Source organism: Nicotiana tabacum, chromosome 12 (genome assembly GCF_000715075.1).
Source record: "Nicotiana tabacum cultivar K326 chromosome 12, ASM71507v2, whole genome shotgun sequence".
In the NCBI taxonomy this organism is placed as follows: Eukaryota; Viridiplantae; Streptophyta; class Magnoliopsida; order Solanales; family Solanaceae; genus Nicotiana; species Nicotiana tabacum.
This window is the reverse complement of record NC_134091.1, coordinates 119471180-119488913: the sequence shown is the minus strand read 5'-3', so window position 1 is coordinate 119488913 and position 17734 is coordinate 119471180. Positions and strand designations below refer to the sequence as shown.

The 17734-nt window shown below is 35.8% G+C and overlaps 1 protein-coding gene across 1 annotated transcript; it reads left to right on the top strand.

Annotated features, from left to right (window-relative positions):
• The first annotated feature begins 509 nt into the window (after positions 1-509).
• LOC107828900 (putative protein arginine N-methyltransferase 6) lies at positions 510-16000 on the top strand. The gene is made up of 13 exons (XM_016656287.2): positions 510-932; positions 2175-2240; positions 2410-2478; positions 3684-3719; positions 6344-6409; positions 8343-8411; positions 8627-8704; positions 9814-9892; positions 10839-10933; positions 13614-13698; positions 13932-14137; positions 15351-15469; positions 15569-16000. The coding sequence occupies exons 1-13, from the start codon at positions 630-632 to the stop codon at positions 15609-15611; spliced, it is 1314 nt and encodes a 437-aa protein (XP_016511773.1). The 5' UTR covers positions 510-629; the 3' UTR covers positions 15612-16000.
• Positions 16001-17734: the final 1734 nt, after the last annotated feature.

Here is a 17734-nt window from a genome sequence, read left to right as displayed (position 1 = left end):
CAAGCAACTCAATAAAATAATTTGCATAAGCTTTTTATTAAACATACAAGTTATGAGTAACTCATGCAGACAACTTACAAACAGCTCAAGAAAAGTCTCGCAGCTGCTTATTGAAAAGCCTTGCAATTGCTTCTTGAAAAGACTCGCAACTGTTTCCTTTCTTCTATAAATAGAAGAGTTTTCAGTTCATTATGTACATAAGATTGAAGTTGAATAATATTTTAGTTTCTCTATACTTGTCTTTAATTTATTTACTTTACAGTTTTTATTTTATAACAAAAGTAATTTTATCTCTTTCATTAGGAATAAGTCTTGTCAATTTTAAGGTAATCTTAAACCGTCGTCAAAATTTAAGAGGTAAATTGGTTTTCCGAAAAATTGGACATGTAAAGTTTACTTATTTCACATTGACAATGATAAGTTCGAGATAATTTGCTATTGGCAAAATCATTTATGGACCAAAAGTAACAATTCTGGATAATACAAGGGTAAATTTGAACCTTTTTCCTCATTCAAACGCACGAGTTGGCCCTTCTCATTCTCTTTCTGTTCTGTCTTAATATTATAGCTTCGGCCGGTGGGACAGAGAGTGATAGACTGAAACTCAGAGGAGCTCGCGGGGACAAAAAATGTTCCAACCAACAGACGGCAGTTACACAAACGGCTACCACCACGACGGCGCCGTCTCTTCCGCCGCCGGAATCTCAAGCGGTCATCGAGTACGTAGGGTCAGCCGCGGCAGGTCACGTGGCCGTAGAAGCGGCGTTACTGGTAGCGACGGTGCTCCTAGGGTTGTTCAATGGCAACAACATCAGCAACAGAACGAATACGAGGAGGAGGAAAGGGAAAAACCTACACCTCCTTGTACAGAGTTTGATACGGCGTATTTCAACTCATACGCTCATGTTGGCATTCACGAAGAAATGATTAAGGTACCATTTTTTAAAAAGATCTCGTTGTTACATTGCGGATCTCCTCTATAATAACATTTCACTATAAGGGTTAAGTTTTCCTTGGAACCGATTTATTTATGTTATAAAGAGGTTTGACAGTATTATACATATTTCAAATGAGTTTAAGTTTTATGAACTGACGGTGTAAAAATTATTTACACAATTGGGTCACCTAAACGGTAATTGTAGGTAAACTTATATAATAAGGGTTAATGGTAGTTACCTAAAAATAAATGGGAAGCAAAGGCAACATGCTATAACAGGTTAAAGTACATTGATGGTTGAGTGTTAATTTCCTCGCAGCATTGAGAACTAGATGTAACACATAACTAAAATAAGATGGTTTTAATGGAAGAGTGCTTTCGGAGTGGCTGTACATGCTAGACTGGTTTGGCATGTATACACATCCCAAGAATTAGCTTTTAGGGAGTGTAAGCCTGAGGAGTTGAAGTTACAGAGTTATAGGATTAATTGGGTATACATGTTAGACTGGTTGGCATGCATACAGCTATACATGTCCCCACATATATATATATATATATATATATATATATATATATATATAAAAATCAGTAAGTAAGGCAAGTCCATGCCATGGGAAGTCCATCCCGAATATATATAATTATCTACGCTCACTGGGAGTGTGTACAAACTTCGGAGGGGATAGTGTAATTCAAACTTTATAGTCCTCCTGTCTCATTTTATATGATAGTAACTGACTTGGAAAGTAGTTTAATATGCTAATTTGAATTGTATATTATACTATTGATAGTCGGAGAAAATATCAAGTTAATGGATAGTTTGATAAAGAAACATCATACTAAAGTTCAAAAATTTGAATTCCTGAAAATTGTGAAAGTTATATAAAAAAGGAATACTGCTAAATATTTTGGGATACTCCTAAATAGAGTGTCATCTAAATTGCAAGAGGGTAGTATTACTTTGCAGAGCAGCAGAAGTTTAAGTAGTAAGTTGGAGATTTATAGCATGCCTTGGATATATCATAACTTCTTGGCTTACCATCGCTGAAAAAATGTTATCTTTTCCAGGCTAGATCACATATTTTGAATTGTGTTGAAAAATCATTTTACTCCTTGTCTTTTAGGCAATTTAATTATTTTACTTGCACTTGATTGTCTATTGCCCTTTTCCATTGTGTTTATGCTTTCAAATATATTTAGATGCATAAAGGACATATTAATTTATGGCTGGAATTTACAGGATCGTGCGCGGACTGAAAGTTATAGGAATGCAATTTTTCAGCATCAAAACTACATTGCTGGAAAAGTAAGCCGACTATCCGAATAGTTCCTTGTGCACCAGATGATATTCCTAAAATTTATCAGATCTCACATTGTATTGCTACCTAAGCCTTGCACGATTCTTTACCTGTTTTATGGTTTCATTACAGAGTTCCTGTCTATACCTACAGTATAATTGAATTTACATTTTCCAGGTTGTTGTTGATGTTGGATGTGGCACTGGTATCCTATCTATATTTTGTGCTCAGGCAGGTGCAAGACGAGTAAGATATCTTTAAGTCCTTTTTAGCTGAAACTTCATCAATCTGAGTTCATTTTACCCGATGGAGTTGTTATTTCCATGGCTCATTTTTTTCTCCTTTTTCCATAAAAAAATTCCGTATCTCTTAACTTTTGAGGAAATGTATGAACTTGTCTATGTATACAATATACAAACTCACCCTGGATTGTAATACATTTCTAAATAGTAGAAGTAGAAAAAGTAGGCAACATGAAAATTGTGACATGTTCCGTATTTGTCACTGGAATATTTACCGGATGTAGATGCCTATGCTAGATTGCAGTCAACACTTTCTGTATCTTCATAGTATGCACACTCTTTATCTTGGTACATAACAGTGTGAATTCCATTTACCGGGCACCAACGAGATGCCAAAGCTTGTAAAAATCGGGATATGCAAGAATATACAAAAGCAGGATAGTATATGCCTTATTCAGGCAGAATCTTTAGTAGACCTGATAGGTGCACTATAATCTTAGGTTGTCATAGCTGGTTTTTGTTTTCCTTGTAAATATGACTTGGCACTGCTCTAGTGCTGTTTTATTTATTAATATACATGTTACCATTATCAAAAAAATATGCCATATTCAAAACCATCCATCTGTACAAGCTTAGCTCATCCTGAAAGTCACAAGTCAAGAGAAGATGGAATTTACTTGTCCTTGCTCCATAGTTTAAAGCTTGAGCAAATGGTTAAATCTATGCTTTGGTGAACCTTCTTCCTTGTAAGGCTAGTCGCTTTTCTCCTATCAAATGCTCCCAAAAAAAAAAAAGGATCCTGGGAGAGTCATCCAAGATTTTTATTTCTACCAAACATGTGATCCTGGATTGTTGAAGGCATTGACTTTTATACACCAATGCAGAAGAATGAATACCCGGGAATTATTCATCCGATCATGGTGATAAAATATATGATTGATTGTTTCCCCAGCCTTCTTGCAGAAAAACAGCTATGACAAAGTTTTTGATTGTTCATTGCGTTGCCATCGCTTTGGGAGATCTGTGTTTTTTATCCTTTTTCAAAATAATGTCGCATCTATGATGTGTTTTACTTTCTTGCTACGCTGGTTTTTGGTGGGCCAAATGAGCTCTTGATGCAAAGCGAACTTTTTGTTTGCTTCATTGGTATTTCCTTTAATTTGGATATTCCAGATATAATACTTATCAGGCAGATGTTCTTTTATCCAGGTGTATGCTGTTGATGCAAGTGATATAGCTGTCCAGGTACTTGTTTTCTTTTGTTATTGAAGATGTCCATTAAAAAAAAGATGTCCACTGAAGCTTGTTCTATTTATTTTAGCATTTAGATTCTATGATGAGCGAGTAATGTTTCTTTCCTTTTTTTTTTCCTATTTTCTTTTTGAGAGATGACATTATATAAATCAGCAGCACAAAGGCTGTGTTGGTAGCTATATTTACAGTTTCAATAAGAACAAAAATATGTCCTTGTTCATCTTACAAGGATTCTATGAAATCTAGCATAGATTCAGCTTTTCAGCTTCATTTACATAGTTCTCTTTACGCCAAAAATGAAATACCAGTATAGAATTCATCTTTATCATCTGAACTGAGTTGCATCTATCTTCAAAGCACCTGCACTTCTTTCCTTCCAAACAGTCCACCATATGAAAGCTGGGTCATGTTCCATCATTTCTTTTGTCTGACACTACCTCTCTCATTATTCCAGCACCTTAGAAGGTCATTTGTAGACAGGCATAATCCATCTAAGTCCATTCATGCTACAAATTAGTTTTCACAGAGCTCACAGTTATGTTTCCATGCACATTTTATATGGTTGATGAGTTCTGGGAGAATCGACTGCTCCATTATGGTGCTTATGATGTAGTGCATCATTTACTAGGCTTGCAGAAACTTCGAATACTCCTTTTTTTAACTTAACCTTATATTTGATAAATTTCTAAAGAACTGCTTGTAGTGAGGCAACTGACGACAATGATGGTTTATGATGTGGTCCTACTACTTAAAGATTTCAAACGCTCATGGTTTAACTCATTGCTTATCAAGTTAAAGAGCTTGCAAAACATTCAATATCTAACATGGTGATAAGTTCTCTAAAGAACTTCCAGTTGCCGCACTGAAGGCAAATTGTGCACTATGTAGTTGGCCAAAGATTACTTAAGGAAGAAGTGTTTATTTTCAGTTTTTACATGTTGGTAGGATGAAACAAACATGAGTTTCATGGAAAAATGAAAAAACTGTTTCTATGGGAGGACTAATGGTTGGAAACCTGAGAACAGGTAGAGGGATAGGTGTCACGTATGAGTTGAAGAGAATGGATTGGCAATTAAGGTACGGAACGAAGTGCTTTTGACAGAAGTACAGTGGGGTAATTCAGCTTGAAGCCATGTTGGATTTATTAGTTCATTACACTCTCTGTGATGTTCTATTTGGAAATTTGGATGTACTCTTTTCCAGCTTTCACTGAAATAGATCAATAAACTTTACCTTACATAAAAAAAAAAGTGCAATGGGGTAATTCACTTGCGAAATATGCTTGAATATGCATAGGTTTGTGAATCATTCTAGGACATCCTAGCTCGTATTGCAAATTCAGTAATTTGACAGAGTTTTAGATGCATGACTTAGCAACTCAACCCGGCAAAGGCAGCCTATTTCCTATAAACACAAGCATAGAAACAACCGTACCTTACTTTGGCCTGCCTCCAATACTTCCTCAGATTAGCTCAGGAGCGACCATTGCATTCCACAAGCAATCAATCAAATATTTACTTATAAAAAACAGGAAGCAAACAGATATTCATTGGCAGAAATCATTTGTTACTCCAAACCATCTTTGTTGTGTCAATTGGGGTATGTTACCGAGTTATGTTGATTCTTCGTTTTCTTCACCAGATCGGTGTCAATCTGACATGCTGCTGCTGCTGGTACGGTAAAAATCTGATCAAAGTCTGGCAGGTACTTTAAACGCGAAGTTGAAACCAAACTGATGGCCAGATGAAGATGACAACAAAGATCAAGAAGAAAGAAGAAAATAAACTTAGTTAGACATAGGGCTGCCACAGTGTCGGATGAGGTTGCTGCTGTCGCTTATTTTGCCGATTTCTCCTTGGGTAAAGGAGGATGAAGGAAAAAAATGTCTCTTGGGCCAAGGAGGGCCCCAGGATAACATGGGTATCCAGTATCCACTGGAGTTAGGGTTATGCACTAAAGTTGGCTGTGCTGAAGGAAGAGGGGCAGAAAGCATGAAGGTAGAAGGCTGAGTTTTGAGGGATAGCAGAGGTCTTTTCTCCTATGGACCTTTGTCGCTTTTTGTGGTTTTTGCTCTTAAAAATACCACTACAAAGACAGATTTTGATACCGTGTGAAAATAAGAGAGGAAATGAGAGAATTTGTCTTGTTGTCGTGCTTAATTTTGGGTTTTGGGGATATAGAGGTTTCTTATATAAGAGTCATGCTCTTCTGAGCCTATGTACAACAAGGTAATTAATAATATTTTCCAGTGTTTAAGTACAAAATATTTTGGGATATCTTATGAAAATTCTAGATAATACTCTCTCCTCAAGTTCCGTAAATTTAGATAATTCTAAAAATATTATTACGTTATTTTCTTGACTTTCAACGATGCCAATTAGGATGAACTGGAGAGATTCCTGCAAGTTTCTATCCTTTCCTCTTTTAGAACACGTGTAAAACATTATTAAACCATAATATATGAAGGAAACACCCTAGTAGCTGGACATTCTAAAGATCTCTTCCACTGTTTTTTTCTACAGGAACTATGCGAAATATTTTTTGTTGATTGTTAGGAACTATGTGAAATATTTCAACTCAAACCTCATTTACATCCCTTTTTTGTGGTTGTCCAGGCAAATGAAATTGTGAAGGCAAACAACCTATCTGACAAAGTTATTGTTTTGCATGGGCGGGTCGAGGTATGTTCCAGTCTAAACATTTCCCTTGTTTTGGCTACTTAGAGTGGATGTTATTCACCCTTAGAAGATTGGCTACTTCTGTTGCTTAACTTGATTAAAATGCTTTTCTTGAGGGAAGTGAAGATCCTTAACATTCACTTCGCTTGTATGTGAAAGAATTGCCAGGTCATAGGCAAAACCTTTAATCAATTTATCATACTCAAGTGTTTATTTTGGGCTCTAAGATCAAGCATTGCTTGATCTGGCATATTCAGAATTCTTCCACCTGTTTATGCTGTTTTATACTTGTAGATAAGAGGTGACAGGGACTTAGTTCTTCAGGAAAAATCAAATTCCTTATTGAGAATAGCTTGGTAACTTGTTGAACCAAAGGGTGACTAGATCATGGCTATTTGCTTAATGGAATATGAATGAAGTTTGGCTTTAAATTCATTTTGAGCAAGGAAATCCCTCGGTTCCGGAGCTTTTACCTAGAGTCTTGATTGGTATGGTCTGCAGAGATTCTGGTTACGTCTTGTGGAAATAGTTTTCTGAAAGCTGCAGCGTGATGCCCTGTATTGATGATGCCAGTGAATTAGCTATTTAGACTCGAATGCGATTGAAATATTTTGTCACATTGAACCTAAATGTTGCTCTTTCAGCGCCAAAATGTTAGAAAGTAGGCATTCATCTCAAACATGGCAAAGTTTTTCACTTCCAAAAGTTTAAGCTGATAGAAACTAGTAGCGCTGTTTTTGGTTTGACCTTTTAAATTAAAGTTTTTTGATTAAATCAGTTTTTTTAATTACAATTGAAGTTAGTTAACAGATGAAAATAGTCAGCTTTTATAAATTATCAGTACATCTCTTTGGAAAACCTGAACTGCAATGAGTTTTTGACTATCAAAAGCAAAATGGCCCTAATACTACTTTATACATTTTTAGTTTTGATGCGATGATTTTTAACAAAATTACTCATCCTTCACACCCTTTAACTACTCCACTTTTGTAGTTATTTTCTCCTCTCTTTTTTTTTCTTTTCTTTTGTTGATTCAAAGATGAGTATTAGGAAATGCAGTAAAAGTTAAAATTCAAGGCCTTGAACTTGTGAAGTAAGTGAGAAGTGCGAAACAGTGGGAAAGAATTGGACGGGTAAAAAGGCGTGACTGCAAAATTTGATTAATGTTATTGCAAGTTGGTCCATTTTATATTTTCTCTTTGAATTGTAGGTATTTGGACTAGGCGATATGAGCTGTGTGTGCTAAATGCATGAGTTTCTTGGGGATTGCGTAACCCTAGTAGATGTTCTATGAGCTGTACCCTGTCAGCAATCATTTATCCAAATTACTAAACAATAAGAAAGCTTCTATGTTCTTTTCAAAAATAAGAAAACCTCTGTGACTGGCTTCTTAAATATGTAGTAAAAGTGAAGTAGTATTAGTGACACATTTATTTACTTGGGTGAAGATGTATGGATAACTTCTTGTAAATTGACTGCAAAATAACAAAATCACTAAAGATCTATCTCTAACCAACAGCCATTAAAATATGCTTCAAATCTTGGGTGATATGAAAAGAGAGCTTTCTATGAACTAGCATCCCGTAGACTGACATTTTAGCTGTACCAGGTCCTAGAATCATTAATCTTCCCATTTCATGAAGTCAGAGATAAAGAGGAAGAACCTAGGGGAGAAGTGAATAGGTGTTGATATTCAGTGGCATTAAGTTACTACTTGATGCCAATGCCCCTCAAACATTGCTTTCAAGCATTTAAAAAGAGAGAAGATGTATTGTTCTCAGTACCTCTGAAATTCCATAATTGTCATAAATGGAAAAGTTGACATTTTTAACTTTGTTATAATTGAATCTCCTTGTTATGGATGAATAAAACTCTTGTTCTTATAAGATTTGACCGTGGTGACTAATGATCATATCATACTTTTCGGTTAGTTCAGGATGTTGAAATTGATGAAGAAGTTGATGTTATAGTTTCAGAATGGATGGGTTACATGCTTCTTTATGAGGTAATAATGGATAGACAGTTGCATTAAAATGCTTCTCTTGTAGTCTTTTTGTGAAAAAATGCTTCTCTTATGGAGGAAGGCTGACTTGGCACTGAGGAGCACCTACGTCTAGTTTGACGTGGTGTTACCTTTTAAATGTATTGTGTGTGAGTCCATGACTTCTTAAACTTTTGTGTTTCTTACGCCACATGTATTATGCTTGTCGTACCTTGCAGAGCATGCTGGGGAGTGTTATTACTGCTAGAGACCGCTGGCTGAAACCTGGAGGTCTTATTCTTCCGTCAATTGCAACGGTAGTCATACTCCATTCCTAATTTATGTGAGCTTGGAAATTTGTTGGGAGTTATCCTCTGTGTGTGTGTGTGTGTGTACTATCCTCCTTTTGCTTCTTTTTTTTGAGCGAATAGTGTATTTGTATTATTAGAATTTAGGTTCAGCTATTTGTAGTTATGCGGCAAAGACTCAGATATTCTGTAGTTATTCAAAAAAAATCCACTCTCTTAACATCTGCTTCATAATTTTACTCATTGAAGAAAACACATGCTGATACTTGCATTGCCAAGACATAATATGAAGCAGTTGTATTATAAATGGTGGTCTATTCATTTAGAATAAGATGAGATAAGCTCTTGGAACATATTCATATTCTAAGGAAGGTTCCTCTCATCTATGTCCAACAAAGACCTGATTGATAAAATGGCCATGGAAGCTCATCTGGAAGACTAAACTTCCCACTAAGGTCAAGTGCTTTAGCTGAACCACCCTCTACGAAGCATGCTTAACTCAAGACACCCATAGGAGATGTATTCAGACACTGAATGGGTGCTATACGTGTCAGATGGAATCAAAGAGTGTCAGTCATCTCCTACTTCGTTGTAGGTGTAGCAGATATCTGTAACATGTATTTCTCAATTTCTGATGTTGCCTGGGTCATGCTAATGTAAAGAAAGCCTATGAGGGCTGGTGTACATGGAGAGGTGGAAATCCATCAATAGTGTCTGGATAATGGTGCCAGCTTGTATTTTTTGGTGTATTTGGAATGAAAGGAATCACAGATGTTTTGATGGTATCACAACTCCTAATCATGACCTTAAAGATAGGTGTTAGTTAAACCTTTTTAGTTGGCTAAATCAGGCACCTGACATTATTTTGGATTGTATCTGCTCCTTGGTAGTGTAAAATGTTGTATATGAGCTAATCTTTGATATGCAATTATGCATCTTCTTGATGCATTTTGAATAAAATCCTTTACTTCTTTAAAAATTGGTACTGCATTGTTCATCTTGAACAAGTCCCAAGGATCTAGACCCGTCTGATGATTATAATAGCATTTTACTTTTCCACCACTTAATGATATGAAAGAGTAGAAAGTCATTTTAATATTCGTTTCTTCTCTCTGCAGCTCTATATGGCACCCGTGACACATCCAGATCGGTATGGCGAAAGCGTTGATTTCTGGCGTAACGTTTATGGAATTGACAGTGAGTATATGTTGTAATACTCATGATTATATCTGTTGTTACACTTACACATTTCCTTGCCATAGTGAAGTGATTTCTCTTCATAATGCAAATTAGATCCACTTGTATTTTATTGGATGAATTATGGGTTCCTAACGCGGATCAATTCTGGTAGTTTATTTCGTTATATGACACTCTCCTTATATGATATATAACTAATGTTAACTAATATAACTTATAGGATTTCTGTATGACATTTAGTCATTTTATTAAGTTTGACATGTAAAATTCAAAGTTTTGATTTATTATATCATTATTCATCGAGCTGTGTTTAAAGCTTATCTCTTTGCTCAATCCTCCAGTTATTTTTCTCTTCTCCGTCGTTGACACGCATCTGGATTTCCACGTAGATGCGAATATGCTTAACCTCGATAAAGGAATTTCTTTTTCTATTGAAACAAAAATAGAGTAGTTAGTAGCACTGAGTGGCTAAATATACTAATACACCTCGCTTGCACTGAAGTCGAGTCCTTGAATAGTTTTTGCTGTGTGCTTTCCTGGTGAGTACAGTGGTTAAACTTGTTTAAATATTAATGTCTTCAGACTTGCTGGTTTGTATACCATTTTTATTTGGATTCGACCATCTTTTGATTATACAGTTGATTCTCCAGTTCTTAGATTTTTGTAATGTCATTGAAAGTGTTGTTTCATCTATTAACCTTCCTTATCTAGTAAAGGTGATACATTACTGATCTCACACACACAGACCAAAAAGAAAAAAAAGATAGAAAGAAAGGTGTTATCTATCATGTGCTGAGAGCTGTATAGTAAACGTGAACCTTAAACTTTGTGGGAGTGGGGCAAACACACCTAAAAGAACAAAGATGAGTTGCTAAATGCAAATGTTGCTTTTGATTCTTTCTACGGGTTTCTCCATTAGATTCAGTTGGACTTCCATTTTTTGCAGTGTCAGCTATAATGCCGTTAGCAAAGCAGTGTGCATTTGAAGAGCCGTCAGTGGAGACAATCACTGTTGAAAATGTTTTGACATGGCCACAAGTGGTTAGTACCATCAAGTTCGGTTCTTTTTGGGTTTCAAATTGCTGTCTATTATGTGTGCCAAACGACAATGACAACAACTACTCTTAATCCCAAGCATATCAAAAGATTTATCAGTGTCAGACGCTGAATTGCTTGTTCCTCTTAACTTACTATATCGTGGCTTTTATGCCTAGTCACTGGAGCTGTCACATTTTTGTGAAGTGCTGTATGATGGTACATTTTCTTGTGGAAGCATCAGTCTCATCGCTTCTGTGATTTCTGTTCAGTTGGAACTAGTTTAACTGACCAAACTGTCTGACATCTGACCTCAGTCAATTTTGCTTGTTTATTTCAAATTTGGTATCTCTTTGATTTTAGTTTTTTAATTTTTTTTCTTTCTGGAAATTGTTCCTACGATTTGCTCCACTGAATCGACCAATCATAGTTAGTTAAACAACAGTAGTGGATTCATGGTACGTGTATGTCAGAAAGCTGGTACCTTATAGCTTGGATCTCTTGGTATTGAATAGCTGCTGTGATATTTCTATCTTTGCTGTTATGATTATGATAAACTAGGGCCAGATTTTCCGAACTTTTGTGCTTTTCTCCAAATTTCACACTATCTCTGCTCTCCCCTCTTTTCCCCATTCTCATTTTCCATTTCTTTCCATTTCTCTTCGTCATGCATATCTGCCCAAATCACAAGATATTCAGCCTCTCTTTCTCTCCCTGAGGAATTTGTTGTCTCTCATTTCACTCTTTTTGCTAGATCTCTTTAGTTGTAAAAATGATGATGCTATTCTCAAGCTGTTAATTGTGGATGTACATATGGTTATCAGTTAGATTGATTGACATTAAAGTGCTTTGGAGTTGACGTGGACATGCAGGTTATCTATCTGGGATAATTGCACTCCATTTCGTCCCCCTTTTTCTGGAGCTAAATTGCACTTTCTGTGTCTGAATCATTTGCAAGTTCGTATTCTTTAAAAAAATGTTATGGATGCTGTAAATAGAAGGGTATATGTGCCTAAATAGGTATCATGAGTAAAATTAAAAAAAAGTCACCTAAGTTGCAATTTTCCATTCTGTTTCTTCCGTTTTAGTTTTTTCCGTTGGTTTCTAACTTCACACTACATATTTAGAAGATTGAAACTCCCATGGCTATGCCCTGACTAAGGCCTGGAGGTGTTACTGACTATTTCCTTTAGGTGTTTTTGGGAGGAGTTTTGAAATCCCTATTACTATGCCCCGACTGAGGCCTGGAGGTGTTTGTACCAATACTGACTATTTCTTTTTCAATTTTTGGTTTCCACCCTGCGGGTTTCTTTTTTTTTTTTGGCGGGGGGGGGGGGTTGTAGAAGAGAGACATAAGATCAAGAGAGTGGTGCCTTCCTGGTAAAGAGGAGCTATATGAAGGAAAAGATTGTATAATCTAAGTACATAACCAGTATTATGGATCACTTCTGCAGATTGCAGGATTGTTGGATTCTGCAGATCGCTGGATTGTAATCTTAGCTCATTGTATTGTTGCCCCAACATGTGAAGTCCGGATAAGTAGGACTATGCACTCGAGTTCATAGTTGGAAGATTGCTGCTGATTGAGCCTTGGAGGTGTTATACACCAATACTAGCTCTTTTTTTTTTTTGGTTGTAAAAATTTTCGCCCTAATGGTTGGGGCGTGGGGGTGGGGTAGAAGTAGAGGGGATGAATTAGATCATTGGAATGGAATGCCTTCCTGGTAAAGAGGAACTATATTGAAATTTTTTTAGCTTCTCTATGAAAAGTAAAAAATGTAGAATCTAAGTTGATAATCATGTATTAAGGGTCACTCCATAGCTCAACCATTCCATCCAGGTTCTGTTGAATTGTTGCGCAACATGAAGATTCCGGAGCTGTACGACTATAGACGTGACTTCTAAAAATTAGGGATTAAGGAAACAGCTGACGGTTCATGGAAATTAGTTGCTTGAAATAAACACCCACATCTATTCTTACGGTTGTCATTCCCAAGGGAAAACAGAACCTTTTTCTTCTCTTTTGTGAGGTTTTTTTTGTGGGGGGGAGGGAGGTGGAGCTCCTTTATGTAAGTGAGATAATCAAATGTTTTTAGTTGTTTTCAGTGGTGTGATTCATTATAGTAAAGGTGCTCCCGCAGGGTATTTCCTCTTCAAAACATATCTTAAGAGCAGTTTGACTGTTTAGTTGTGACTGGAATGATCTTCTTTATTCTTTTTTTAATTGTTATCTGATATTTAATTTACTCACATGTAGCAATGTCTATTATGTTTGTCACAATGTTTTAAGTGATGATTTGATTCTCCAATTACCCATGTACTTCCTCTACCAGCTGATGTTTGTGACTTGTCCGTTTGCATGATAATTATGTCCTTCAGAACTGCCAAGGTAATGCATGCTCTTACTGATTGTGAAGAAGGTAAGGGATCTTGCTTTTGGTCGTGGTATGGATGATGTATGAATTGCGTTGGGTTCTAGAGTCTTCACAGTTATTTTGGCAGAATTGGGGTGTTTGCAATTTCAAGTACGGTCCAATATTTATATCAAAATCTTCAGGAATTTAGAATGTTCTGGGATTATGTGCTTTATGCTCGATTATTTCTTTTAGCTCTTGTATCTCATGCACTAGTGCAGTACCATCGGTCTTTCTCATTTTGGACTCATTTCCCTTCAACTTAACCGCAGGTGAAGCATGTGGACTGCTATACGGTGACCATTCAGGAATTAGAGTCCATCACAACCAGATTTAAATTTGAGTCAATGATGCGAGGTACAACTGCTCTCCTCCCCCCTGCCCCCTCCCCCCACCCCCACCCCCAATAAAAAATTTCATTTTCTGAATGTGTGTGCAAAATTGTTAGCTCATGGCTTTCTTTTATTACATCTGTTTTGATATTTATCTTTCTTGTTCCTCTTCATTAGAATTGTTGGGGAGAGATGATTTGTGCTTTTCTACTTAGTGTTCACCAAGTGGTCGCATGGCCTGATTCTCTTTTGTTTCAGCCCCCTTTCATGGTTTTGCTTTCTGGTTCGATGTGGAGTTTACTGGCCCCGCAGTATTACCTTTGAACAATGGTGTGCCACCGTCATTTGTTCAGTCTTCAACCAGTTACATCTCGGAGGGCAATCACAGAAAGAAACGTCCCAATCCTAATGAAGCGCTTGTCTTGTCAACTGCACCAGAGGATCCCCCAACACACTGGCAACAGGTCCTGTAAATACTTCCCCAAAAATATAATATTCAACTCTTTGCTTTTTGGCTAATCGGAATGAAAGTTAGGCATAGAACAGTGAGAATTCATGGTTAATCAACAATCTGCGTCTAATTTTTGATATTTGGTTGTAGTAACATTGGTTCTTAGATGGAATAACTTCATATTTTGATAAGGGAAAAGGGCCAAATATACCCCTCTACTTTCGGATATTGCCTACATTTAACCTCCGTTATACTATCCGGCCAAAATTTACCCCTACCGTTATACTATCTAGCCAAATTTACCCCTACCATCAACAAACTTTTAAAAATTACTCCTCAGTCTGTCAGGTGGCCCAGAATCTCCCAAATCATTTTAATCAAGTCACTTATTCTTCTTCTTGATCCACTATTTTCAAAACAATTGGCATTAGCTTTCTTAATTGAAAAAAAATAAGAGAAAGAAATTAGGTAGCTTGTCTAAATTCCAAAAGTATTTACAACATCCCAACTTTAATGAATTCGTTGCACCAAAGGTATGGAGACTTTGCAAGTTTTAGTGATAGTAGTTGAAGTTCCTTGGAGACTTTACATTTGTCGAATTCAACTTTGCTTTAATTAAATTCCTACGCATTATACACTCTTAAGTTAATTGATCGAACTCTATACTAACCAGATTATAACAAAATATATTCGAATATACATGTACATACATGATGATCAATTGCATATAATATACAAAAAATAGACCCACTGAATTCTATGGTGTGTATATGTTGAAAATAAATAAAATTTAAATCAATTCCAAACCCATTATCACAAGAAAAGTGGGTGCATCGGTAATTAAAAATATCCATGAATAATTTGTATAGTCTAGTACCTTTAGCATTCACATCAATAGTAATTTCTGAAAATAGTGGAGCAAGAAGAACAACAAGTGATTTAAATAAAAGGAAATTGAGAGATTTTGGATTATTTAACAAATCAAGTAATTTTTAAAAGTTTGCTGATGATAGGGGTAAATTTGACCGGATAGTATAATGGAAGTTAAATGTAGACAATATCCGAAAGTAGAGGGATATATTTAGCCTTTTTTCCCTTTTGATAAACTAATGGTGATAATCCTGTTTGGAAGAAAATTATGGTTATCTCCCACTTTTCTATCGGCTCTTCTCAGAAGAAATTGGTGCATGTGTTCATGGTTTACATTTTCTGACATGAAATTGCAGACATTGGTTTACTTCTATGAGCCCTTGGACGTAGAGCAAGATCAAGTTATTGAAGGCTCTCTAACACTGTCGCAAAGCAAAGAAAATGCTCGATTCATGAACATCCATCTTGAATATTCGTATGTTTTAGTGCTAAACTCAATTGAGACCCACTATCTAGCTTCTTTCAGCTTTTCTGGTGTTAACTTTAATTCCTTTTTGCATTCTTGATCGTGCAGATCGGGTGGACGTTCATTTGTTAAAGAGTCAGTCATGCGTTAGTAGACCTACATATGGCTTTCTGTGGTTTGACTAGCGAGTCTTCATGAAGTGAAGTTGTTTGTACCTTAATCAGTTCAGCCATTATGGTGCTCATGCACAGTTTCTCATTATTCTACTTCTACTTTAGGTAAGGAAACTAAATTGAGATCAGGGCATTTTCCACTGCCTTTTTAACTTAAAAGCATTGAATGGGAGAACTTCATGACATATGCATATAGGTGTATTAAGTGAAAAATTTGTAACATGTTGCGAGAATATGGGTCTTTCCCTGAGCTGTAATTTGTAGAGTAGATGTAGGGTTGGTCTGTTGATGTGGTAGAATTTTTGCAGAAATTAACTTCATTTGGATATGAGAAAAAAAGAAAAGAAATGATATATTATTTGTTTTCAGCCGCCGGAGTGAGAGATTACCTTTTATCTTTTCTGGTTCGTTCTCTTTCATTTGTTGGTTTGGAAAGAATGCTATATGCCTCTTAAAGATGTGCGTTTTTCACTCATTCTGGTAATTGACCCAAGGATTCACATATTTTTTTTAAAATTTCCCTCTTTACATAGTGTTACAGATTGGGTTCTTTACTTGCCAAATGTTTCCTTGTCCTTGACTGTATTATACGATACTGCATAAGATTTCAGTGTTAAAAGTTCAAAGCTTTGCTTCCTGTTCTTCCAAAACAATTAGAAGAATACCCTCTTGGTTTTCCCCTTACCATCTCAAGCTATTTTTTGGCCTAATACTTACTTTTAAGGATGGTAATGGCATGTATATTCGGGTTGTTACTAGTGATAAATTTGACTACTAATGAACGAACCAACTAATCCAGTGTGATTAGATTGTTTTTCTTAAGAAGCTTCTTGTCCCACTTATAGGTCACCTCCATTCCACTTAATTATGCAAGCCTCTTTATCTGCATGAAATAATTATCAAAATAGCTTTATTTGGTAAGTCTTTTGACATATAATGAATTTGAATGGCATATGTCCCATGTGCTCTAATTATTGTTTCTTGCTTTAGAAGAAGAGACCCTTCTTGCTTTCCCATATCTCATGTATGTCCTGCAACTTTGACTGCCACATTAATAATTGTATGTTTTCTAAATAAGAGAAAGAGAGAAAGAAAAATGATATAGCTTCTATTTCCATTAGGTTATTATATAAACAAATATTGAAGTATTATACTGGGAAAATAAGCAAATATTGAAACTTTTCACATTGTTTCACGGTTGCGAACAAGTATTAATTTTTCTAGGATTATACGTTGCAACAACAATAGCAGACCCAGTGTAATCCACAAGTGAGGTCTAACATGTTATTACTCGAAATAAAAGAAAAGGTGATTATCTTTCGAATTAAGAATAACTCTGCAGAATCAGCCGTTTTCCAAGGCAACGACCAACACAAGAGTAATGAAGTGTATAAAATAAAGGTGCACAAAGATAGTTTAGGGGTTGAAAAGGGGTTCTTATAGATTTTACAAATTTATCGAAGAAATACTCTACGCCATGAAAATTGAAATCAGAGATGATAGAATTCAAGCAATGATTTAAATTCTTATAAATGTCAATATCACATTCTTTGAACAATTTAAGGTATTACACTAAATTCTTACTTAGAACTTTTTTCCAGCCAAAAAAAGCACTTTATCGTGAGACCTAGAGAGATAGCTAAGACACATGGAGGGACAAAGGGGTAGACCAATTTGATATTTGATTTGACAAAAAGTTTCTAACTGCTATAGCTCTTTTTAGATTATTTTTTTCTTTCCTTTGCATCAGGTTGTAGATCAAGTGAAACCGTGAAAGTGAAAACATAGTAAAAGACAACTCGCTGTTTTAATTCAAGGTCCCCAAATATATAAACGAAATCAAAAGTATCATATAACCAATTATAATAGGTGACAATAGTTAGAATATGTTGAAAAAATTATATTAAAAAAGTTGTTTGACTCCTTAAATATTAACGACATCATGATATAAAAGAGTACTAGGTTGAGCCTAAAGCTCTTGTTTAATATTGCGTGTGTTACAAACTTAATTTGAAGATTAGTTTTGCAATTTAGTGATTAAAGAGCACTCTACAATGAAGTGTTTTTTTTAGAAAGTCGACAATGAAGTATTAGTTCTCTT